Below are 26,972 nucleotides of genomic sequence, written 5' to 3' on the forward strand. Positions count from 1 at the left end.
GGACCCGCAATACCATCTTGGGGGAGTGCGGGTCAATTGGCAGCCGGACACCTTCCGTTATCTGGGTATCCAAGTATATCGGCAACCGGCTGATTTGGTGGAGGGCAACCTGGGTAAAGCGGTAGCAGTGATCAGAGCTCAGATACGGTTTTGGGGTACCCTCCCTCTCACGGTCACGGGGCGAATTGCCTTAACCAAAATGGTGATTCTACCCAGGCTCCTATACTATTTTGCCAATCTGCCCATCTACATCCCAACATCGTTCTTTGCAAACTTGAAGCGATCGCTCCGCGACTTTGTGTGGGGTAACGCATAGAGTCGCGTTACCCAAGCTATATTTCCCCGCGGGACAGGGGGGGCTTGCGATGCTGTGCTTTGCACATTATTACCTAGCGGCGCAGCTGCAGTGGGTGGCCAGATGGCTGGCGGACAGAGAGCGAGACGACACGGCAACCGTGGAGCCCCCCATCTCCCTGGCTGATATCACCGCGCTGTTCCACCCGACCGCAAAGGTGTTCAAACCGGTGCCCCTTCTAGTCAAAGTGGCTTACAAATGTTACCGCCGCGCTCTTTATTTAACTCTGAATTGTATTCCATACGCTCCGGCCATACCGATAGAGGGCTCTTCTAGTGGGCGGAGAGTGCTGCGTTCAACTGGGCTTGTGGACTGGCATACGGCAGATATCTACACGCTGGGGGACCTCTATCGTGACGGTGTTCTTCTCTCATTCGCCTCGCTGGCGGAGGAGACAGGGTTGCCGCCTGGCCAATTTCTTTGTCATCGCTCGCTGATAGCGACACTGACGAGTCGGTGGGGTGATATTAGAGAGGAGCCCGAGCAGCACCTCACTATGCAATACCTCCATGCCATGGGGCGAGGGCAGCACATGATCAGATGGTTCGCGGCTTCTCTTCGTACGCACGCGGAGGCCACTCTGACCCCGCGGCGCCGTAAATGGGAGGCGGACTTGGCCCGACCCATGGCTGACAAGGAATGGGACAGAGTGCTGCAGGGTCCAACGAGGATCCCAAGGAACATGCGATTCGGCCAAATCCAATGCTTTATACTGCATAGGGCATATCTCACACCCGACTCTATCAACCGGTATTTCCGTCGCACAGACGTGGGCTGTCCTCGTTGCGGGGAACTGGACGCCGGGCTGGTCCATATGTTGTGGAGCTGCCCCGCACTGGATTCATACTGGCGGGCAGTTCATGGAGCGCTGAGTACATGTACGAGTCGTCAGGTCCCATTTGAGTGGCCAGTCTGCTTGTTGCACCTTTTTCACAGAACTCCATTCATGAATGTCACATCGAGGTTTCTCGATCTGGGACTGGTGGTGGCGAAACGATTACTCACTAATCGCTGGAAGGCGGCAGACCCCCCCCCCCCCATGCGCGAGCGTGGCGGAGTTCGCTGCTGGTGTGGGCGAGGGCAGAGAGCACGGCCCTCTTGAGGGAGAAAACGCTAGGCCTCAGACGAACGCCAATAGCGACCCAATGGGACGCACTCTTACGGGTCCTGACGCGACTAGACGAGGACACCTTGGGGCACTGCGGGGAACGGGACGGGGGTGCCCTTACAGAGGGGAGGGGCGGTAGCTAGCCGGAGGACTGGACACAAAGGAGTGGTGCTCAGGGCTTAGTTGACTAGGCGAGGTTTAGGGTACTGGAGATGATGTTGAATAAGCGGTCTGAACGAAGGGGTGCGGGGATGGCGGAGGGGGTCGGAACAGAGGACAGTATGAGGGGATGCCAAGGTAAAGGCCGGAATTGCTGCTGTTTTTTGTTTTTGCTGGGGCACTTGTGTTTCTGCCTCGTTTCCTTCTTGTTAATGAACTGGCTGTGGGCACATGGCGGGGATGCACGGGTGAAATGCTAGCGGTTCACTTGAGTGAAGCCCCCAATGACGAGATAGTGAAGGTGATGTTATGATAATGGTCTCGGCCGAGAGGACCGTAATATTATTCCCTTCTAGACAGTGGGCGTAGGACCCGATCCCATTCAATACTGTGCCCATGACAAGCGTTGTATCATTGGATTTACTACAATTGTTAGTCAACAAGATCCTAAATTGTACCATGTAACTTGTTTACAACTAAAATGCCAATAAACAGATTTCATAATAATAGAAAACAGTCAATGATTCCCTATGGCAGAAAATTCAAGTTGCAGGGAGAAAATATTTCATAGAAAACAGTCAATGATTCCCTACGGCAGAAAATTCAAGTTGCAGGTATAGTATGTTCTCGTGACTTTTGTAATCCAGTACTGGGTGCCTAGACTCAGTACTGGGACCTTTATCCAAAACAGGTAAGTAATTACGTTTTCAGATATTATACGATTTTTAAAGAATATTTAAAGATTGCATAAATTGACACTTAGAAGAAATTTCACAGAAAAACAGTCAATGATTTCATATGGAAGAAAATTGGGTTACTGGTAGGTACAGTTGTAAGTATTTTTCAGAGTCAGTGCTGGGCACCAAGATCCAGCACTGGGAGATCACCTAAGAGCAGGTGAGTATTTTCGTTTTCGTTACTCGGCTGATTTTTGGTGAATATTTTAAGTTTTGAAAAGTCCACACTTAGAAGAAATTTCAGGAAAAGCCAGTCAATGTTACCCTATGGAGAACTTTGAGTTATCGGTTTGAAGACAAGTACTCGACTGGCAGAGTTAAGGTTCTGGGCATAGACTCGGGGGTCTCCCAGGGTCAGGTAGGTACAGTTGGTTCACCCTCAGCGGCACAAGGGCGGCCGGGTGCAGAGAGAGTTAGGCCCAATGTTATCCTATGAGACATAGGGGGACCTTGGTTGGGGGCTGCTGACTAGCAGGCCACGCGGCTGTGGGAGTTGGGCTCCTGTTCACTTACTCAGGGCAAGTGGGGAAGTAGATAGGTGTAGAGGTTGCACTGCCAAGGCCACTCGGGCGGCTGGGGCAGGGTGCTTTTGAGCCTTCGGGCGGTCAATTGGTTTCAATGGGAAATCTCCAGTTTAGAAAAAGACTGCAAGCTCGGGGACAAGGATTCTTCATGTGCCACCACCACTGCGAGAGGTAAGTTGGCTAGTTGGAGGATAGGTAGGTACCCCGGGATTGGGCACAGGGGGCCGCAGGGGGTGCCTTTTGGTGTCGGGAAATCTTACCCTCTGTTGATCGCGGTTGGGGGGGGCACCTTGTTCTGAGGCTGCAGGCTTCTTCAGGAGTGTCGAGGGAGGTCCTTGGGTGCCTGGATTCGGGGTCACAGTCACCGTGGGGTCGTCCTCGTGGTCTTTGTTCACTCCGGCACAGGCCAGGCTTGGCTGGTGCAGAGTGCGCTGGGTTCGCGTTTCCGGGCTGCTGCCAGGGATTAGAAGTAGATTTTGAGTAGAGCCTCTACTCATGGGAGTACCAGGGGTTTAGAGTCAAAAGGTAGCCAGGTCCTCTGGGGTTTGTGAGGTTGCTGGCCACAAGAGATGCCAGGTTGGAACAGGAGCAGGTTCGAGGGTCGACAGGCCGGTAGGGCTGGGGCCAAAGCAGTTGGTGTCTTCCTCTTCTTAGCAGCTGCAGGGCAGGTCTTCTTTCTTCTAGCTCTTCTTCGGGTTTTGGAATCTGGGGAAGGAAGGTTCAGGGTGCACCTAAATACTAGATTTAGGGGCGTTACAGGTAGGTGAAGGGCAGGGACCAATGGGTCCCTGTCCTGGGGTGGGTACACCCCCTATCCTGCCTCTCTCCTGTAGGAGGGGGCAGTAGCCTAGTCCTGATAGGGTAGGGCTTCCCATCTTCAAGATGGCGAGAGCCCGGAGATGTGCTTCACCTCGCCTCCCCCACCTGAGGGGTGGGGATGGCAGGCTGGCACATCCCCTGTCCTTATTTGGGGTTTCCGGCCAAGCTTCCAGCCAGAGTGGGGGGTTGCAGTGGCCTGGGGAAGCTCACAGAGGCGGCATGCCTTTGAAGCTTCCCCCTGCCCATCCTGGGGGAGGAGATTTAGCACCTTGCCCAGGATATGCATTGTTGCAGGCCCAGGAGAGCAGGGGCTCTCCTACCCAGGGGTCCAGCAACAGGTCTGCTGTGTGGCAGCCTAGGCGGCCTCAGAACAGACGTGGATTGTAGGTTAGGGTTTTAGGGGGCATCTCTAAGATGCCCTCTGGGGTGCTTGGTACATTAAATCCCACACTGGCATCAGTGTGGGTTTAATGTGCTGAGAAGTTTGATACCAAACTTCAGTCTTCAGTGTTGCCATTATGGTGCTGTTGAGTTTGTGTTTGACGAGCTCTCAGCACCATGTACTCTTAAATGGCAGCACTGCACTTACAGTGCCCAGGAATGGACCTGGGTACTGTAGGAGCACAGGGCTCCTGCGCCCACACCATTGGCATAGGGCACCCAGCTAGAGGGGTGGCTGATGTATGCCATGGCAGTGTAGGTGATGGGCATGGCACACAGGGATGTGTGCCATGTCGACTCTTGTTTTGTCTTGCACCCAGACACCCAGCTTGCAAGGGCAGTGTGTGTGTGTGTGTGTGTAAGGGTACAGGGCCTCTAAGGGTGGCACAATGAGTGCTGCAGCCCTTAGAGGCCTTCCCTGGTCACAAGGCCATGGGTACCTAGGGTACTATTTACCAGGGGCTGACATGTCCCCAGGGTTTGCCAATTTGGGTTTTGTGTTTTTAGGGAAGGAACATAGGCCCTGGGCACCTGATTGGCAGGAGTCCAGGGCACACTCAGTCAAAGTACATTCAGAAAAAAGTGGGGGGAAGAAAGATGGCACTTTCTCACAAAGCCGCAGTCACATTTCCCTTTATGCCTTGAGGGTCTTGCGAGGAGTGCTTATATTTCTTACAAACTAGGAAGGGAAGTTACAGCACTTGTGGCTGGGTCCCAAAATGCCTAGTTACCCTGTTCCACGATGCTGGGCAGGTACAAATTTGCCTTCTATAACGGCATGAGTGTTTTTAGGAGGAATCATGAGTCCTCCTTCAATTCTTCTAGTCGGACACCATACGTGTCTGCTGCCCTTTTGATGAGTCTGTTGTACATAGATAGATAGATAGATCATCCGGTGAAGGTGTTGAGGGGTAGTTTTCAACACCCTCTTCAGGGGATTCGGCAGTGCGATCCTGCCACATTATAGAGTTTGGCCCTGGCCCACGAGTGCAGTCTATTTATCTTCATCATATTCGAAGAAATCCTCCTGCTCCTCTTCATGTGGCTCCAGCGTCCGTGTGGCTTAATTTTTTGTTGCTCGGACTCCACCTCTCAGTTCAGAGGGTTTTGCAGGCATGCGAAAACCCTATATGGAGTCATAGAACTCCTTTCTTTGTAGGAGAGCCACCATTTCAGCTTTGAGACTACGTTTCTACAGCTCAATGCAGAGCGTTAATTGCAAAGATGGCGTTCTTTGTGTGGGCAGCGGGTCTTTTGCCTTCGCCCCCTTCTCATATGCTGACAAATCTTTTTGTTTATGCTGAACTTCAGTCATCGAGTGTTCAAACAATGACTCCACTGTAGCCTTTGAAGGCCTACAGTCCGCACCTTTCGGTGGCTTATTTACATTCTGCTGCTTCTTTTCACCATCTCTTGCCACCCTTTTCACAGCATACACACTTTCGACATTAATGATGTTCTCCTCCCTGTGCCAGTAAGCCTTTTCTGCGTCTTCTCCCTCACTAGAGGGGCCCGGATCCTTCAGGGACTCTAGTGTTCTCTGGGTGTCAGCCATTGTGTGGTGTGCTAGACGCTGCTCAAGTCTTGCTTTCAGCCTTTTCAGGACAAGTTTGGTGCAGGCTCTGCAGTCTTCGGCACTGTGGGCACACACATTGCAAACCTCATGGGGAGCTTTCTCCACAAACTTCTGGTGGCAGTTGGGGCATTATTTATAAGGTGTTCTACATGTCCCTTCGCTGCCTCCCACTTATGCATTCTTTGGCCACGCCGTGCTCACAGACAGGGTCCTCTTTCAGTGCTGATAAGGCTCCCCTACCTGGTATTCGGTTTCCATGTGATCTTTTGTGTTTTCGTGCGGGGAAAAATTATTTTCAAGGATTCTTTAGAGCTCCTCTGTCATGCTTCCAGACCCAAAGGCAGAAACATATATCTGAATATCATGACCACAAAAGAAACTTCAAGGACACATGTCTGAAAAAAAAAGTTATAGAAACACGATTCTGGACCCAACCACTAAATGGCGTAATAAATACACATGTGAATCCAGGAAAGGATTCATGCTGCAAAACGAAATTCGCCTGAATGGAAAGCAATCAAATGTCAAATCTGATGTTTAATTGGAACAAATGAGAAGAAATAAAAACTGCTATGGCCCAGATTGTCACTTCTGATGAAAAATATGATCCCAATGCAAATAGGAGCTTGTTTGCGCAGGGACTAGAAAATTGGGGTTTGTGGTAAAAACAGTACCCATGTAATTTTACCCTTACAAAATTTGCAGAAATGTTGGAAAACATGCGAGAGAACTCCGATATAATCCAGACTACCAGTTAGTAAACACCAATTCCATACAGAATTCTTCAATTTTCAGTGTGAAATCACACACCCAGTAAATACAATACCCTGAGACTCTGGTACCCAGCGGCTGCGAGAATTAACAGCCTTTACTTGGACACTCTGAATTAGGGCCTTTGTATCCTGCTTTAAATTTTCTTACACAAATAGTGCAACAAGAGAAGCGTAAGCAATGTGAAAAAACGATGAGAACATCTTGTGTTAACAAATGGTCCAAGTTTCCCAGAAATAATTCACTTAAACCTCCTTCCCCAACACCTGATAACAAAGAGGATTACAAAGTTCATGGTATAATAACTCACCTTTATTTGTCGTTTCCTTGACTCAGCAGCATCTACAGGGACATCAACAGAAACGATTGGCTCACGAAGTTCAGAGATTATCTCTGCAACCTAGTAAGAATACAGGAAAATTTGGTAAAATGTTGCACATTTTTCTATCAGCAACAATGTGCACCCAAAACAAATGTAACAACGTTAACATTTTCAGATCCATCCATACAGATTTGTTTATGTTTATTACAAAACCATGTTCTTGGAACAAGTTGGTTATCGCATTTAGCCTAAAACTGAAATCTTCATGGGCATTTCTTATCAGGTCACTACTGGAGTCTTTTAAGCATTACTTTACTAATGCAGAATATTCTTCTACCAGGCAGGGAGAACATAGCAGCCACCTTTTAAATAAAAAAAACTTGTGTATTAGGAAAAAGAACCACTGGTGCCATCAAGCTTTTTTTTTTTTTAAAGCGAGAAACTGGTGTGTAGTGATCAACGCTACGAAAAATTAGGCTCGGCTATTCCATTACTTGCGCAAAATACATCATTCTCGAGTCTTGTAAACTTAACTTGCTTGAGATCAACACAATTACGACATTTGTGTACAACATGAAAACAATAAAACAAAACTTTATTAATGAATTCTCAATGGAAGTAAGCATTAGTTAAAAAAAATCTCCGACGCATAACTGCCATCTCTTAACTAAGCAACTGGGACCAACGAGGACAGAGCCCCACTAAGGCAGTTCATAAGACAGATTAGTGATTGCCCCCCAACATTATATATGAACTATTTGGGGAAGTCCTGCGACTACAGGTGTGTGGGGGACAACGTCAAATAGAGAAGCTTCAATATTTGGTAGAGTTGGGGGCTGATCAATATAACTATTTAGTCCAGGTGGTTAGGGGTGACAAATGGGGACACTTCAATATTAGTTAGAAAGATGAAATGCAGCTGTTGGGACGGCAATATCCTCTGCATAGTAATGGATGTGTACCCCTGCACTGATCGCCCAACTGTACTGTAGTCTGAAATCCAGAATGCTGTTTTTTGTTGTCATAGGCCAACACAGATCACGCGTGTGCACCATAACATAGGCTTTTTTTTCGTGGACTGCATTTTTGTTGGCCCAGTAGGCGCGCCTTAAGCGCTACCTTGATAGTGGTGAAAAGCTACCACCTTTACAAAGAGTTCAGCAGCGCGAGCGTGGCGTTGGCAGCATACCATGTAGTGATCAGGAGTGAACAGGTCCTTTTAAATATGTGTCACTCGAAAGAGGCCTAGAGGATCGGTCACCTTTTTAAAGTTAATTTGCTGTGTGCTTAATTCTCCCTTGGCCTAAATCCGTTTTAATGTAAAGTGCTGCACAGAGCAGGAGTGGTGACTCTGCGCTGGATGTATATGTGCCTGTGAAGGGTACAGTACAGGGATAGAGCAGTGCGATTGCTTGTACTAGGTGTATGTATAACAGAGAGGAATACAATACATAAAAGATATACTACTGTGCAGTGCGTGCACAGTTTAAGTATGTGTTAGTTGTATGTGTGCTCCAGAGAAGTACAATACATTAAGGGTGCAGTGTGGCGCAGTGTGTGCATGGAGAATGTGTGCTAGCAGTGTGTGTGTGTTTGCAAGTAGCACACCATGGGGCAATACATAAAGGCTACAGTACTGAGCAGTGTACATAGAGAAAAGGTGTGTGCTGAATGTTCACCTGGTGTGGCCCAATACATTGAGCTAACAGTATTGGAAAGTGTGCATGCTGTGTATGTACTCCGAATGCAATTGTGCCTGCAACGGTACATTATGTGGAGGACACAATTGCATTTTGGAAAACACAGGTCTTTAGGATGAAGCACCGGAGCACATCCAATCGCTGCTGGAGCCGGCAGCTTAAACTCACTGTGAGCCTGCGCAGGCCAGGTGTTGTCGCGACTCCCGCATGCAGATCGAGCAGGATTGTAGCATTGCAAGTGTCTGTGGTCGGAGCACCCGCTGAGACGGTGACCGATTATTCGCTGCTGGAGTGACTAGGAGTTGTTACAGGCCTACCAGGCTACAGCAACTTTAACAGTCGTTGCTAAAGTTGCTGTAGCGCCGAAGACACTTTTGACTACTTTCTAAGAATCTTGGAAAAGGCAAACTAGTAAGTAATGCCTGGATATGACCACCAGTGCAAGGGGAATGAAACCGACCAATTTACGACGGCAGGAACAGGGATTTGCCAGTGAAACACAATAGCCCCGACCTTAAGATTGTGTTATGCTTATGAATCTCATAATACTTCATTCAATGCATAGAGTTAGAAATAAAAGACTTTAATATAAAAATAATTATTTGACTGGACATTGATTTATGCAGCCCTGGTTGTGGAACTCTGGAGGTGCCAAAAGTAAAACGAGTCACCCAGTCTGCCACTACAGACTGGCAGAGCAGTTGTAAACTGCTTGCCCGACTTTGCCATGAACAGCAATAGCAAAGCCTCTATTTCCCCAGTATATCTGTGTAAGTGACTCCTCAAACGTGCAACCAAATTGGGCACTCCAAGGTATCAAACAACTCGTTGCAGCTTAAGCCCGACTTGTATCTCAAGTCGAAATTAATGCAACTTGTTGCAGTGTGCAGCTTTTACAAAGCTGCCACTTTGTTGCCTTTAAAACTCCAGTGCCTTTCAGAGCACACATGGAGCCTGTTCTACAAGTCCGCTTTCTGTACCCCTGCAGAGATGTGCCAACGACTCTACAGAAGGAGAACAATGAGGGATTGCAGGCCAAGGAGGTGCTACCTCCCTCCTTCAGGAAGTCATTTAAGTGTTAGCCCCAAAAGGCAAGCTTCAAAGGAGAAGCTGTCTTTAAAGGGCAGATGTATCGCACTAGGGAGGAGGACTGCCTCAATGTTTAGGCAGGCAGACAGGCTGGCTCAGGGAGTGGAGAGAAGAAACCCAGCTGCCAAGCCAGCTTTCCCACCAGGGGCATGTAGTCCCGAGGTAGCTACACCACAGGAGTGGGCTAGGGAGGTCTGAACACAGAGAGGAGTCACCCCATCTTGGAAATGGGCATAATGGTGCAGCCTGGGAAAGCCAGATGCACTCCACAAGTACTGGTCGCCAGGTGGGAGGGAACCTTATAGCCCATTGGCTACCAACTGCATCCAGCCCTGAGGGCATTTTTCGAGCATAAGAGGGGCACTGCTGACACCCAGAGCTCAGATCTGAATTGGAAGGAGGACCGAAGTAGGACTGTCCTGCTGTAGCGAAGACTGCACCTGGTGGCTAGTGAAGAAATAAACTGTCTGCGCTGTGTCCTGCTCAAGGAGAAGCAGTCTCCAGAACAAAGTTAAGCCAAGATACTCCAAAGGACACAACAGCTGAAGAAGCCTGCTGCGGCAGGTTGGTAGTCCAAAGTCTTCAAGTTGCTACCACCATCACGTGCAGCACCGACCTGAGACAGAGTTGCACCACAGTTTGTTGAGCCCGGGGGAGCTGTTTGAAAGTAGCTGGGACCCTCACAAGGTGCTGGGTCGTTTCAGAGGTTGATCGCAGGTGCTGTGGAGTGCCCTCTTGGTGGAATTAAGACTGAAGGGGTCGGTGGCCAGACTAGCTACCAACAACAACAATGGCTGCGGCAAATAGAGTTTAAAAGGACCTCTCAGACTGGCAGTCTCTGGAAGTGAAGCAGGGGCTTAGACTATCAGTGAGAGCCAGCTACCACACTTGGAGTGCTTGTGCCACTTCGCTGTGGGTCACCACCTCGAAGGACTCAGTGCCAAGCACTTTCATGCTGCTTCAGGCATGGCCTGCGACATGCAGGGGAATGGTTTCACCAGCCTAAGGGAGCTCCTGATTCTTTGTCAAAGACAGGCAGGCAGGCTTCCCGGGTTTCTGGAGTACAGCTGCAGGACAAGCCGACTGATACAGGAGTCACAGACAACAGGCAGGACGGCAGGGTTGGCGCCAGGTCAGTCACACGTCCTCTTCTGCTTGCTCTTTGCAGCTCTATGTGTCCTTCAGTCAACAGGATCTGCTTTTCTGGTGCCAGGGGGTCCCCTAAATACTGAATTTAGGGGTGTGTAGGGTAGTAGCCAATGGGCTACCGACCCTTGGGGTCATTACTCCCCTTTTATGACCACTTACTATGGGAAGTTGGAATAACCCTGGCCCAGAATTCCTAGCTATGCCATCACAAAGATGGCTACCTCTGAAAATTTGTTTCCACCTTGCATATACCCCACCTTAGGAATGGTCCTAGCCTGAGCACGCCTACCTGACTATCTAATTTCCCTGCCTGCCCAAGTGGGCTCTGGACAGGAGGAGTGGCTTCCTCTCCTGTGAGGAGAGTCAGATTCGCATTTCAAAGGCAGCGGCTTCCTTTGAACCTCGACAGCCCAAAGAGGCTAATCAGCAGGTCATCCTGTGGGTGGGGGTTTTACACCCTCATCCCAGACGTGCTTTTGTTCCTCACCTTAGGAGGTTAGAAGCGTCTCTCTGGTGGCAGCCTGGCAGAATCCAGTCAACAAACACACCAGAGGCTGGTAGGTTTTCAGAGGGCACCTCCAAGGTCCCCTCTGAGGGCATAGTTTGATAAATCCACCACTGGCATCAGTGTGGGTTTATCAAGACAAGTTGTTTGGTACCAAAAATCCCTAAGTGTGGCTCAATGATTAGAGCGGCAGACCCTGATGCAGAGGTCTAGCCCGGGACCAGGGTTCAATTCCCCGCCTCGGCTGGTCTTGGGCTCAAAAATTCCACGGACCTGATAATTCTCGCCTCGGTGCCTATTCCAATCATTGAGTCCCACTCTGCAACTCTGGGCAATAGCTTGCTTAATCTCCACAACGGCCCCCACAACGCTAAGGATGCCTGGCCTCCACCTTGGGGGTGCCCAGGAGTGGACGCCTCACAGGGAAAGCCAGGATGGGTTCCACAGCGGTATTCGTACAAGCGCCTTGAGACCCTTGCGGGTGAGTAGTGCGCTATACAAGTATCAATTTACAATTTACATTTAATTTCAGTGAAACCATCATGTAGCTGGGTAACTCGTTTTTAACCTGTGTCCAGTACATGGTTTAAAATGGCATCCATGGTCCCTTGCACTGGCAGAAAAAGAGCTGACCAGCACAGGGGTATATCTGCTCATGCAGATCTGTCCTCGCATATATAATTATGCACCCTGCCTTAGGACTGTGGGGGTGAATTTCAATTATAATGTGCAGTGGGCACACAGGGACGTGTGGCATGATGTGTTTTAACTTTTGTCTGCACCAGGACGCGCAGTCTGCAATCAGGGACCGGGGGGGGGGGTGTAGCTGGAGCCACACCGCGTGCAGGTAAGTAGATTGATTGCAGGGACCAAGCTTTGGGGTTTAGGTGAAGCACGGGGGCTGACAATGTAGCACTGAACATACACAAACAGTGGCAGAGGGGCGGCCGAGTGCAGGGCGCAACAATTTTTGCGACCTGCCGCCCAATGCTTTCCAATGGAGATTCTTCTTTTGGAAAACAGGCTGCAGGCGTGGCACGGGAGGTTACAGGAGGAAGTCCAACGACAGCAGAGGTAAGTAGAGATGTAGAGGGGTCATGGGGCACTGTCTGTTCAGCTCACCAAGGCCCAGGGGAGTGCCTTTCTATGTCAGATTCTTCTTACCGGCGCCAGTTGCGGTCTGGGTGAGCCTCTGGATTCACACTGCATGCGCCGTCGTGGAGTTCAGGAGAGGTAAGCCAAGGCTGGACACAAGGTCAGGATCACTGGGGAGACTTCACTTCACAGGTGAGCCACTCAAACGCGAGCCGTGGGCGTCAAGTGCAGAGTGAGCAGGAGACCTGGATCTATCCATGTAGGAAGCTGGCTCTGTATATAATATACCGAAGTGAGGTATAGTGTGCACAGAGTCCAGTGGAACCCCAAAGGTAGGCAGTGGTAAAATTATATAGCACCTCACTCTCTATTTGTGGTAGTGTGGTCGAGCAGTAAGGCTTTATCAGAGGACAGTGTTAAGCATTTGTTGTACACACTCAATCAACAAATGAATTCACACACTCAAAAAACTGAACTTCAGACCAATTGTGTGGTATAAAAATATTCTTTTAGTTATTTTATTTCCTAGAACCAAGTAAGTCTGGCAAGTGATAAGTACTTTGCAGTAAATATACAGTTTGTAACAGTTTGGACTGCAATTGTAAATGCACTTTGTTTTGACTTACAGTATTGTTTCTGAGAAATGCAATGGTTTGTAAATAGAGTACATATACTTTGTATAGGGTTTTCAGTACGATTACAGGTAAGTTACTTTTGAGATTACTTTTCTTACACAGAGTAGTATACCTGGATACTACTCTGGGACATTTCCTGTATACAGGTAAGTAAAATCGTTTTTGTTAGATAGTACAATTTTAAATAATTTCTTTAGATTTTCAAACTCAACTCTTAAAAACTTTTCCAAGGCAAACAGTCAATGTTATCCTATGGAGGAAAGGAATATGCTACTTACCAGTATGCATCTGTTCTTGGCATGTAGAGCTGCAGAGTCACACACTGAGGATAAGATCGCCATCTGGTGTTGGGCTCGGATGATTGCAGGTTGTTGTGTTGTCTTCGGAAGAAGCCTTTGGTCACGAGGTTGGTGACTCCTCCCCTGGACAACAGTGCGCATGGGCATCCACTCCATCGTCAGATTGTTTTTCGCCATGATGGGAAAAGATGGTGTATAGAAATGAAAGAAAGGATGTCCATGTGTAATGTCTAAGTAAGACGGATGCTGGAACAGATACAGGTCCCGGGGAGGCGGGCGGGCGTGTGTGACTCTGCAGCTCTACATGCCAAGAACAGATGCATACTGGTAAGTAGCATATTCCGTTCGAGGCATATGAGCTGCAGATCACACACTGAGGATAGATTATACAGCAGTGCTTCCCCTTAGCGGTGGTCGCCTGTATCCGTTGCAGCAGCTTGAAATAAAGTTTTTAGGACAGCCTGGCCTACGGAGGCCTGTTTGGCCTGCACATCAACACAATAGTGTTTAGTGAAGGTATGCGTGGTAGACCACGTGGCTGCCTTGCAAATGTCTTCTAAGGGAATGTTACCTAAGAAGGCCATAGAAGCCCCTATTTTACGCGTGGAGTGCGCCCTAGGGGGAACTGTAAGTGTACGTTTAGCCTTGAGGTAGCATATTTGGATGCATTTAACTATCCACCGGGCTATACCTGATTTGGAGATTGGGTTGCCTTTATGTGGTGGTGCGAAAGCAACAAAGAGTTGTTTTGTCTTTCGAAAGGGTTTTGTCCTGTCGATGTAATAAAGCAAGGCTCTTTTGACATCTAAGGTATGTAGGGCCCTTTCAGCTACGGAGTCTGGGTTTGGGAAAAAGACCGGTAGCTCTACTGATTGGTTAGGGTGGAAAGGGGAAATCACTTTTGGAAGAAATTTAGGGTTTGTCCTAAGAACCACTTTGTTACGGTGTAGTTGTAAGAAAGGTTCCTCTAGTGTAAGGGCTTGTATTTCACTTACTCTGCGTAGGGAAGTGATTGCGATAAGGAAAGCTACCTTCCATGTTAGGAATTGTAATTCACATTTGTGCATAGGTTCAAATGGGGGACCCATGAGTCTTGTTAGAACCACATTGAGATTCCACACTGGTGCAGGTGGCAATCTTGGGGGAAGGATTCTTTTGAGACCTTCCATAAAAGCTTTGATGGCTGGTACCTTAAAAAGGGACAGGTGTTGCCTATTTTGCAAGTAGGCTGCCAAGGCTGCTAGGTGTAAACGTATAGAGGAATACGCTAGATTGCATCTTTGCAAGTGTAGTAGATAGCAAATGATGTTTTGGATGGAAGCGTCCAATGGATGTATGTCATTATTAGCGCAGTAGATGGCAAATCGTTTCCATTTAGCGGCATAACACGCTCTAGTAGTAGGGCGTCTGGCTTCCTTTATGATATTCATACAGTCTGGAGGGAGATTGAGGTAACCGAACTCTAAGACCTCAGGAGCCAGATCGCTAGGTTCAGTGTTTGAGGATCTGGGTGTCTGATTTCTCCATGGTTCTGGGTTAATAGATCCGGGGAGAGGCGTAGCCTTTGATGTGGAACTAAGGATAGTTCTAGAAGCGTGGTGAACCACGGTTGACGTGCCCAAGTGGGAGCCACTAGTATTAGTGTTAGTGACTGTTGTTTCAGTTTGCGTACCACAAATGGAACTAGTGGGAGAGGCGGAAAGGCGTACGCAAATCTGCCTGACCAGTTCATCCATAGGGCATTGCCCTTGGACTGTGGGTGTGGAAACCTGGCGGCGAAGGTTGGGCATTTTGTGTTTTCGGGAGTGGCGAACAGGTCTATGTCTGGTTGTCCCCACTTTTGGAAGAAGGGGAGTAGAACCTTGGGGTGTAGTTCCCATTCGTGGATCTGCTGTGTGTGGCGACTTAGGAGGTCGGCCACTTGATTGTGGATCCCTGGGAGATGTTCTGCTAACAGATAGATGTTTTGGGGAATTGCCCATCTCCAGATTTGCTGTGCCAGTTGGGACAGTTGGGGAGAGTGTGTCCCTCCCTGTTTCTGTATATAATACATTGTCGTCATGTTGTCTGTGCGTATGAGGACAGTTTTGTTCTTCAGGTGAACTTGAAAGGATTTTAGTGCTAGGAACACTGCTAAGAGTTCCAGGTGGTTGATGTGGAGCAGTTTTTGTTGACTGGTCCATCTGCCCTGAGTGGTATGGTGAAGGAGGTGGGCTCCCCACCCCGTGAGAGATGCGTCGGTAGTTAGCACAACTTGTGGAAGAGGCTCTAAGAACGGTCGCCCTTTGGACAGGTTGATGGTGTTCCACCATTTCAGTGAGCGAAGTGAGCGACTGTCCACCAACACCAGATCGGTAAGTTGTCCGTGAGCTTGGTTCCACTGTTGTGCTAAACATTCCTGTAAGGGACGCATTTGAAGTCGTGCGTGTGGGACTATGGAGATGCATGACGCCATCATGCCTAGGAGCTGCATGAACACTCTTGCTGGAAGAGATGGATGAGTTTGAAATTGAGAGATGAGATTTTGTATACTGGCTATCCTGGCAGTGCTGGGATAAGCAATGGCCTTGGATGTATCTATGGTTGCTCCTAGATACTGATGTAAGTGGGAAGGTTGTAGGTGGGATTTGGGGTAGTTGATAGTGAATCCCAAATCGTGGAGAGTTTGAATCGTGCGATGAGTGTGGAGAACGCATTTTTGGTATGTATTGGCTTTTATGAGCCAATCGTCCAGATAGGGGAAGACATGGATCTGTTGTCTTCTGAGGTGCGCTGCCACGACTGCTAAGCACTTGGTGAACACTCTGGGTGCTGTTGTTACTCCGAATGGGAGAACTGTAAATTGATAGTGTTGCCCATCTACCACAAATCATAGATATTTTCTGTGAGCGGGATGCATAGGGATGTGAAAGTATGCGTCCTTGAGGTCTAATGTGGCAAGGAAGTCTCCCTGTTGTAAAAGTGGGAGGACTTGTTGGAGAGTGGTCATATGAAAATGATCCGAATGTATATACTGGTTTAGTAGTCTGAGATCCAGTATGGGCCTTAGTGTTTTGTCCTTTTTGGGAATGAGGAAGTATAGAGAATATACCCCTTTTCCCTGATGTTGAAGGGGGACTGGTTCTATCGCATGTTTTTGTAACAGGGATTGAACTTCTTGTTTGAGGAGAGAGAGATGATGTGAGGACATTGGGCGTTGTTTGGGCGGTATGTTTGGGGGGGATTGTATGAGTTCGAGGCAGTAGCCAGACTGGATAATTTGTCTTACCCATCTGTCTGTGGTGATGGAAGTCCAGACAGGTAGGAATTGTTGGAGTCGCCCCCCGACCGGAGTGGAATGGTCTGGGGGGAGTGGTGGCAAGTCACTGTTTGGTGGCTGGGGAGGTGCGGGTGTTGTTGTTGTTGCCCCGCCCTCGGCCTTTGTTATTGTTTCCCCTATAACCTCCCCGGAAATAACCTCTTTTAGGGGATGTTTGTCCAGAATTTTTAAAGGTGGACATGGTCTCAGTTGATGTGTTTTTGGAGCCTCCTCTATAAAAGGAGCGACGAAAGGAACCCCGGTTTTGAGGAGACTGCAGTGCTCCCATAGACTTGGCAGTTTCATTATCCTTCTTCATTTTTTCTAATGCAGTATCCACTGCAGGGCCAAATAACTGCTCTTGGTTGAAAGGTTGAGCCAGAATTGCGGTTTGAACCTCCGGTTTAAAACCGGAAATACGGAGCCAGGCATGTCGTCTGAGTAAGACGCTAGTATTGACCGCCCTAGAAGCAGTGTCTGCCGCATCTAAGGCGCATTTAATGGAGGCATTAGATATTAATTTGCCTTCTTGAATGAGGTCAGTGGCCTGGGACTTAAAGGGTTCAGGCAGATGTTGCATAAGGTCCTCAAGTTGGTCATAATGTGCCCTGTCATACCGAGCTAACAGGGCCTGGGTATTGGCAATACGCCAGTGGTTCGCCGCCTGTGCGGCGACTCGTTTGCCTGAGGCCTCTAAAAGCTTAGACTCCTTGTCTGGGGGGGGCGTTTCTCCAGTTGTCTGTGAGTTAACGCGCTTCCTGGCATTTGATACGACCAAGGAGTCTAAAGGGAGCTGGGCTTTAATGTATGCAGGGTCCTGCGGGGCTGGTCGGTACTTTTTTTTTGATGCGGGGGTTGAGAACCCTCGCTCGAACAGGGTCTTTAAAGACGTCAGTGGCATGCTTTATAACCCCTTTAATCATGGGAAGTATATGAACAGTTTTTTGTGACTGCTCAAAGGTATCGAGGAGAAAATCCTCCTCAAGGGGGTCCGTGTGCATAGTGACACCATGGAACGTTGCTGCCCTATTTATTAGTTGGCCAAACCCTAGGTGGTCATCAGGAGGGGAGGGCTTGGAGGGGTAGGTAGTGGGGTCAGGCATGTCAGGCATTGGATAAGACCAGTCATCTACCGGTGCTGTGTCTGGAAAAGTAAACGGGTCGGTTGGATCAACAGGATCATTAAATAAATCAGGGTCCGCCCCTCCCCCTAAGTCATCATTATCATCCTGTGGAGGAGGTGAATGATAGGGAGGTGGTAAAGGTAAAGGAGAAACAGGAGGAGGAGGGGGGGACGGGTTAGAAGGTAAAACAGGAGAGGAAGGACGAAGTGGTGAAGTGGCACAGTCCTTTTTCCGTATGGGAGCTGGGGGAGGTGTAGTGTCCAGCTTCCGTTTTTTATATGGGATGGCAGTCACATGTCCAGTGTTAGGATTGATGTAGATCCGCTTTTGAGTAGGATCTGGTCGAAAAAGTTCATCTGGCTCCGAAGGTGGTGGCGGCGACGCCCGCTTCGGGTCTTTATGAGCTGTTTTCGGTGTGGACGTAGTTTTTCGGTGCCGATGATGTTTTCGGTGCCGAAGGATGTTTCAGGTCCGATGGATTTTTCGGAGCCGATGGAGTTTTCGGTGCCGATATATGTTTCGGTGCCGATGTATGTTTCGGTGCCGAGGGACTTTTAGGCATCGATGTCGAAGAACGTTTCGGCGCCGGTGGAGACTTCGGTGCCAAGGAACGTTTCGGTGCCGATGGAGATTTCGGTCTTGAAGCCTGTTTCGGTGCCGATAGTGGTTTTTTCGGTGCTGAGGGTGTTAAAGGCACAATCAGATGAGGTTTGCTCGAGCCCGAGCCACCTACAGGCTTAGATGTCTTCGGAGCCGGGCCCGAGGGCGGGGCTTCTGAAGAGGATTTCCGGTCGTGACTGGGCCCAGCTGGCGGAGTCTTGACCAATGCTTTTTTGGATGGGGCAGGGGCAGGGGGGGTGGTACTCACACGCTGCCCTGGAGTGATGAGGTCATCGGAATCGTCGGCCTCGGACACGATCTCGAGATCTTCGGTGTCGTCTTCGGGAACATCTTGAGCAAAGATGTCCTCCGGTTCTGGAGCTGGTTAGGCCATAATATGGCGTCGAGCTCTTCGGTCCCGGAGGGTCTTCTTCGAACGGAAAGCGGCACAAGCTGGACAGGTGGACTCGTTGTGTTCCGGCGACAGGCAGAGGTTACAAACCTCGTGGTGGTTACTGTGGGGGAACTTCGCTCCACACTGGGGGCATTTTTTGAAGGGTGTCCTGTCCATCAGCCGCTTCCGGAACCGGTCCGAGTTGATTTCGAAGTCGATGAAATGAAGATTAAGGAGTTAAATTGATTGCTAGAAGTTTTCTGCTGGAGCGGAAAAAAGTTCATCCGAACCCAATGGCGGAAAAAAACAATCTGACGATGGAGTGGATGCCCATGCGCACTGTTGTCCAGGGGAGGAGTCACCAACCTCGTGACCAAAGGCTTCTTCCGAAGACAACAACAACCTGCAATCATCCGAGCCCAACACCAGATGGCGATCTTATCCTCAGTGTGTGATCTGCAGCTCATATGCCTCGAACATAGTGTTATCGGTTTTGGGGCAAGTATTCGGTAGTGGGAGTTACGGTTCTGGGGGTAAACTCAGGGGGTCCCCCAGGGTCAGGGATGCACTCTTGTTACACCCTCAGCGGCACTAGGGTGGCCGGGTGCTGAGGCCCAATGTTATCCAATGGGAGATAGGGTCCTCCTGTTGGTGTCTGCTGACGATCAGGCCACTTGCTTGTGGAAGCAAAGCTCCTGGACTTTAGCTCAGGGCAAATGGGGAAACAAAGTAGCACCAAAGGTACACCCTCAGCGGCACTAGGGCGGCCGGGTGCAGGGTGCTGCTTCGACATCGGGCGCCCTGTTTGCAATGGGGAACCTCCTGCTTGCAAAGGCACTGCAGGCTCAGGGGCGAAGGTCTTTTGGGTGCGACCACCACTTCGAGAGGTAAGTTGGGGGTTGGTTAGGCACAGTCGGTTGGGCCACCCAAGGCAGCGGGGCGTCGGGTGCAGGGGTGCCTATTAGGGTCGGATCTTCTTAGCAGTTCTTGGTCGCGGTTGGGGGGGAACCTTCCGGCTTTAGACTGCAGGTATCGGCTGGAGGTTTGAGGCAGATCAGGGGTCCCGGGATCTCAGTGAAGGATCGCCGGGGAGACCTCCTCGTGGTGTTTGACCACTCGTGCTCGGGCCGTGGACGGCGGGTGCAGAGTGGTCCGGATTTGCGGAGTCCGGCCGGAGCCAGAGGTTGGAGATTAACAAATTCGGTGTTCACGGGCGACACAGTCTCTGTGGTTGAAGGCAGGCAGGTCCTCCGGGGTTTTCAAGGTTGCTGGCTGCAGGACACACCGGGATTTCGCAGGAGCAGGTTCGAGGTGGAGACAGGCCGGTAGGGTGGGGGCCAAGTCAGTAGGTGTCTTCCTCTTATTAGCTTCGGCACAGCTGCTCTGTCCTTCCTTTCTTTCTTGTAGTTTCTTCTGGTCTGAGGAAACAAGGTTCAGGGTTGCCCCTAAATTTTAGATTTAGGGACGTTACAGGTAGGTAAAAAGGATGGGACCAATGGGTCTTTTACCTGGGAAGGGTACACCCCCTATTATGCCACCCTCCAGTGGGAGGGGGGCATAAGCCTTTCCCGGGTTGGCTGAGTCCCCCCATCTGCACGATGGCGGGGACTGAGTTGTGCTTCACCTCGCCTCCCACCCTGAGGGGTGGAGTTGGCAGAGGTGGGCACACCTCTCTTTCTCACTTGTTTTCCCGCCGGTTCTCCCGCCCAAAGTGGGGGTCAGAACCATTGGGGACCAGTTGCTGAAAGCAGCAAGTGGCCTGGGGAAGCTCACAAAGGCCCTGTGCATCCTGGAGGAGGAGGCTTGGCACCTCGTCCCAGGATGTGCATTGTTTCAGGCCCCCAAGAGCAGCAGGCTCTGACCCAGAGGTCCAGAAACATGTCTGGTGGTGGCAGCTGAAAGCAGCCACTCAGCCTGGACACTAGTGGTAGGTCAGTTTTCAGGCGGCATCTCTAAGGTGCCCGCTGTGTGCATTTTTCATTAAATACCACACTGGCATCAGTGTGGGATTAATGTGCTGAGAAGTTTGATACCAAACTTCTCAGTTTTCAGTGTAGCCATTATGGTGCTGTGGAATTTGTAATGACAAACTCCCAGCACTATATACTCTTAATGGCAGCACTGCACTTACAATGCCTAAGAACGTACTTAGACATTGTAGGGGTACAGGGCTCATGCACCTGTACCCTCACCACTGGTATAGTGCACCCAGCTAGAGGGGTAACTGATCTATGCCAGGGCAGTGAGTTGTTAGCATGGTACACAGGGATGTGTGCCATGTTGACTTCACTTTGTTCTGCACCAAAACATGCAGCCTGCAAAAACAGTGTGAGAAGGTACAGGACCTCTAAGGGTGGCACAATAAGTGGCCAGAGATGCAAATTGGGTTTAGGCTTCAATGCAGTTTTTAGGGAAAGAACATAGGCCCTGGGTACCTGGTTAGCAGGAGCCCAGGGCACACTCATTCAAAGCACATCAGCAATTCAGCAAAAAGTGGGGGCAACCACGCAGAAAGAGGGCACTTTCTCGCAGCCTGGACCTGGGGGTCCTTGGAGTTTGTTTCTTCTTGTCCACGGGAGATTGAAGTCTTTTTCGAAGGCAGCAGTCCTCCTAGGGGTTTTCAGAGGTCGCTGGCTGCAAGACTGGTTGCAGGTTCGCAGGCACTGGAGACAGGCCGGTAGTGCTGGGGCTAAGGCAGTCCTGATCTTTCTCTTATGTCATCACAAATCTAGTTTCTAAGTCTGGGGGAGCCACCAAAATATTAGATTTATGGGCGCTTTAGGAGAGTAGCAGGTAGGGCCAATGGGCACCTTACGCAAGATAACTACACCACTTACACCACCCTCCTGTGAGAGAGGGCATAGACCTAGCCCTGATTTGAGGAGTCCCCCAATCTTCAAGGTGGCGGGGACTGCTTCACCTCGCCTCCCTCACCTTAGGGGTGGAGTTGGCAGAGGTGGGCACACCACCTATTTTCCTGAGTTTCCCTGCTGATTTTCCCACCCAAAGTGGGGGTGAAAACCAGGGGCAGCAGCAGATGCTGGGGGTCGCACTACAAAGGCAGCGGGCCTTTGAAGCGTCTCCCTTCAGGCACTGGCCCATCCTAGGGGAGGATGTGTAACACCTCTGGCCAGGATGTGCATGGTTTCTGGTCCCAGAGAGCAGGGGCTCTCTACCCAGGGATCTACAAACAAGTCTGTTGGTGGCTGGCTGCCTACAGCCGATCAGAGACCATACAAGGGTTGGTAGGTTTTCAGGGGGCACCTCTGAGGTGCCCTCTGGGTACATGGCACAATAAATCACACACAGGCATCGGTGTCAATTTGAGAGGAGTAATTTGGTACCAAACACTCCTGTGTTCAGTGGATCCATCATGGTGCTGGGAACTTGAGTTGTCGAGTTTCCAGCCCATGTACTCTCATATGGCTTCACTGGCACTTACAATATTAAGGAATGGACACCGATAATGTAGAGGCACATCTGTTCATGCAGATATGCCCACACCTGTGGTATAGTGCACCCTGCCGTAGGGCTGGGAGGCCTGCTAGAGGGGTGACTTACCTATACCTCCAGGCAGTGCTGGCTGGCATGGCACCCAGGCAGGTTGCCATGTCGACGTTGTCGTTTTCTCCTTCAGTGGCATGCAAGCTGCAAGGGCAGTGGCACAGTCCCAGTAAAGGGTGGCCCCAGTGAATCCTCTTCAGCTCCCAGGCCCTCCAGGGTACCACATACTAGGGAGTTACGGGGGGTAGAAGTACCAATTGGGGATATGTTTTTAGGGAAGGAGCACTAGCAGAGGGGACCGGGATGCTGCCAACCTTGGGCACTACAATTGAAACTGCATCAAAACCAGGCAAAAAGTGGGGGCTAACTAAGCAAAAAGAGGCACTTTCTCACAACTCCCATTATTCAGGTCTTGTGACTGAAGGTCCAACAGATGCTGCATCGCCTAACTATATGGCCATATAGCGATGAATACATAGCGTGTATTTCTTGTAGAGGTCGTCTTGGTAAATCTTCCTGTTGCACAGGACTGGCGGGTTTTAAATAAAGCTCTGCTCTGGTCTTGGAAAGTGTAAGCAATTGGAACAATGTTCCAAGGGTTTGCTATACGAAATCTGCCTTTTATGCTTGATCACCCCACATTTTCCACCTTTTGCTGGACCCTATATTTTTGCTGGCTTTAGAAATCTGTTAACTTTAACCTTGCTAACCAATCTTAAAGTGCCTGTGCTCCCCCTTAGACGATGTCGAATTTGCATACTCCTAATTTTGGTGTATTTAACTTACCTATAAATCCCTAGTATATGGTACAAGGTGTACCAAGTGCATGGCAATTAAATGCCACTAGTGGAATGAAGCACCTATTGTGTCATCCACTACAGTGGCAGTGCAAACATGAATTAGGTTTACCCATGAAGCTAACTGTGACAGTTTAAACACTGCAATTCGACCTGTCAAAATAAATTCTTTTGACATACCGAAGTCTTACTTTTACTCAAGAAGTCACCCTTGTCTAGGACTTGACGCCAGCAATCAGGGCCCATGGTATTTAAAAGTATGACATGCAGAAACCTAATCTTAACATGTCCTTTTAGGGACTAACACCCAAAAGTAATTTTTCACTGTGGCAGGTCTAGCTGTTCTACACAAAAATATAGTACATATTAAATTCCTAATACTTTATCTCAGGAAAGGGAGTTGCTAGAAAAATAAGTTAAACAACTATATTTAAATAGTCATTAAAAATCAAATTTAAAGGTGAAGTTGGCTCTTTAATAAATGTTAACTAAAAGTAATTTTTAGAAAGTTACCGTTCCATGCCTGAAGTTACTGAAGGCTACATTTGTCATCCCACTTGTACCAGCCAGTAATTAGCATTTGAATCTGTACGAAAAAGGTGTGAAGTGCTTCACAGGATGAAACAATTGAGTTATCTGAAAGGGCAGGGATACCTTCTGTGACATACTCTGAACCAAATAGCATCAAATTGTGCCAATGTTCTGAGCTAACTGCTGACTATCACTGGCACTTTATGCTTCTTGACGCTAACCCCAAAATAAAAAATTCATATCTGGTCCCCCTGGTTGGATATTTGTCATTTTGGTGTAGCTAGTTTATTCTATTTTTCGTTTTTTTTTTTTTATTGAATTGCATTTTGACTTTATTACTATTTTAGTACTGCATCAACACTTTACAAATTGCCCTCAGTCAAGAACACCTGCTCTGTACCATAGCTATCAGGGTTTGAGCTCAGGTTAATTTAATGACTTTGGGCCATATGTAGGTACGTGTTTTGCGATTCTCTAATTGCAATTTTTAGTGAATCGCAATTAGAGAATTGCAAAACGGAATGTAGGTAGGATTAGCAAAATATTTTGCGATTCCTACCTATTCCTTATTTGCGAATCCCAAATTGAAATTCGCAAATAAGGAATACCTTGCCATTCATTCCTATGGGCTAGAAGGCCCATAGGAATGAATAGGAAGATATTCTCAATTTGCGATTCTCAATTAGAGAATCGCAAATTGAGAATGCAATTTCAAGGTTGCAAGGGTGTCAATAGGACACCCTTTTGCACCCCTGAAATAAACGTGTGCGCACATGTGGCGCACATACATGCGCTAAGGGCATGTATGTGCGCCACGTTACACTTTGAAAAATGCAAAAAAGTGCATTTTTCAAGGACATCGCAAATTACCACCAACCTGAGGTTGGTGGTAATATGCAATTCCTTAAGCCAAAATTGCACAACTTGGGTGCTTCCTACATTGCATTTAAGGAATAGCAATTTGGGATTCCTTAAATGCATTAGCAAAATAAGGAATCGCAAAATTTGTGATTCCTTATTTTGCATGTGGGTTTTTGTGTGCTACATAGCACACTGCCCAAATTGCGATCGCAAACGCCGAAATTCGGCGAATTTCAGCATTTGCGATCGCAATTTGCCTTCCTACATATGGCCCTTTGATGCTTCACCTAGACAAGGGTTATTATTCCTAGAGTCGGTAGTCATCCACCCCAAATATTAATCACTCAGCCAACCAAAAACAAAAAAGGCGAGGAAATACTGTTTACCTATCAGCGAATGGTGGTAAGACATAGCCTAAGGGACAAAGATAAAACACCAATTGGAAATGAAAGGTGTAGATCCGAAGAGATTAGCAGCCAACACACCATCACTCCGTTCCATTGGTTGCAGAATAATCAGGCATGAAAACTTACACACACCAATTACTCTTCTACAAAACACATAGAAGGAAACCTTCCTATACTTTTCAAAGAACGGTTTGTGTGATTTGTATGGAGAATAAAAAGATAACGAACAACTACTTACAATCTGTATCCGTCTATCATCATCTTTGGTAATGCTGATTAGAATCTCAACAAGAGAAGCTATAAGGGACGTTGAAGTGCTGGGCAAAACTAAAATTTCCTGTAGAACCGCAATCAAACGTTTCCTGTAACAATAAATACAGTTATTTAAATTTGGTGCAGGAGTATGTTCAATATGCAAATAAATAAATAAATAAATCAGTACCAATGTTCATAGTCCCTTCTTTGACAAAAGAAAAAAAAATAGACAAACCAAAAAAAATGAAAAAAGCTAATAAGATAGATGTGTTCTTGTGCCTGATACACATAGCACACAACATAAATTAAGATATCTCCAATTTGCCATATTCTATATAATGAGCTGGCATATTCACTTTGTGGGCTAACATTCCAAAAACATTTTCTGAGGCTGAGACAGAAGGAAAGGTTTTCCATCAAAGGGAATTTATTAATATTCACAAACAATGAACCGTCCTGCCCATGTGCTGGATCCCAGAATTCCTTTAAAAACAGAGAGAAAACACACTGCAATTAAAGCAAAACCTATGTCACGCCAATACACTGACACAAACTTGCTATATAGTTCACGGACACAAACTTTATGTATGGCCTCTGCCCTTGTCTAAATAGCCAGAGTGGCACCAATCCCAAAGGAAGAAAAACCTATCCAAGAAGGATTAGTTACTTACCTGTAATCCTAGTTCTCATCCAGGGGTATACTCATCAAAGTCATAATCTATTAATAATCCCCGCCCACGTGCGGGATCTCGGAGCGTATAGAAAACACATATATATATTCATATATATGCATATGTGTAAACATATACATGCAGCCTAAAATGTTTCAAACATGGAAAAAATGCTGAAATTACATAGGTTTGCATTGTAGTACCCCTAACCCATGAGGAAAAAAGGAAGCACTAAACCAATTGTCACACAACAATGCTTTATTGCCAATACGCAAACTTGTAATTGCAGGCATTTGCCTGTAGGCTGCAGTAGAGTATCAAGAAAACAAAGAAAACTGACACCTTGCCTTTAAGGCATTAGAGTAGGGAGACCGTGCCTTTAAGACCTGTAGGAGCCCCCTTGCTCCCATGATGCACCACAGGTGACAGTTAGGTCAGTTCTTTTTGACGGTGCACACGCACCTGAGAAGATCTGCAATCAATAACTTGAAGAGAATGCTCGTCCGGGGAGGTGGGTGGGTCGCTTATGACTGACGAGTATACCCCTGGATGAGAACTAGGATTACAGGTAAATAACTAATCCTTCTCATCCAGGGGATACTCATCAATAGTCATAATCTATGAATACAGTAGCAAGCCTATACCAAACATCTCGCGGACGAGCAATAAAGCATCTAGAACAGGGGTACTCATAGTGCGGGCCGCCAGCGGCCCGGCAAGCCTTTCTTGGCGGCCCGTGGACCTTGCAGACATCGTACCGGTGTTTTTTTTTTCTTTCAACAGTGTCAGCAAACACAGACTCTGCTCTGTGGGGGCCCGGGGATTCAAGCGATAGTCCGAGTGGAGCTGCTGGGGCGCTAAGAGGTGAAATACAACAAAGCCTCGTTATCATGCAAATGGTCTCCTAAAGACCTGTGAAGTACTCGGGTGGGGCTGGTTGTGTGCCCTGGAAGGGAGGAGAGGAAGAGAAAGAGAGAGAGAGGAAGAGAAAGAGAGAGAGAGGAAGAGAAAGAGAGAGAGAGGAAGAGAAAGAGAGAGAGAGGAAGAGAAAGAGAGAGAGAGGAAGAGAGAGAGAGAGAGGAAGAGAAAGAGAGAGAGAGGAAGAGAAAGAGAGAGAGAGGAAGAGAAAGAGAGAGAGAGGAAGAGAAAGAGAGAGAGAGGAAGAGAAAGAAGAGAGAGGAAGAGAAAGAGAGAGAGAGGAAGAAAGAGAGAGAGAGGAAGAAAGAGAGAGAGAGGAAGAAAGAGA

General features: G+C 48.3%; 1 protein-coding gene across 2 annotated transcripts in view; it reads right to left on the minus strand.

Moving 5' to 3' along the window:
* The window catches only part of NCAPG (non-SMC condensin I complex subunit G), a 460,352-nt gene that overhangs the window by 230,350 nt on the left and 203,030 nt on the right, over positions 1 to 26,972 (minus strand). For both annotated transcript variants that reach the window (XM_085642367.1, XM_085642366.1), the window contains exons 10-11: positions 25,039 to 25,162; positions 6,801 to 6,890 (exon numbers count right to left, since the gene is read on the minus strand). In XM_085642367.1, coding sequence (XP_085498493.1) covers positions 6,801 to 6,890; positions 25,039 to 25,162 — 214 coding nt within the window. The remainder of the gene's footprint in view (positions 1 to 6,800; positions 6,891 to 25,038; positions 25,163 to 26,972) is intronic.

This window comes from Triturus cristatus, chromosome 2_2 (assembly GCF_964204655.1).
Source record: "Triturus cristatus chromosome 2_2, aTriCri1.1, whole genome shotgun sequence".
Taxonomy (NCBI): domain Eukaryota; kingdom Metazoa; phylum Chordata; class Amphibia; order Caudata; family Salamandridae; genus Triturus; species Triturus cristatus.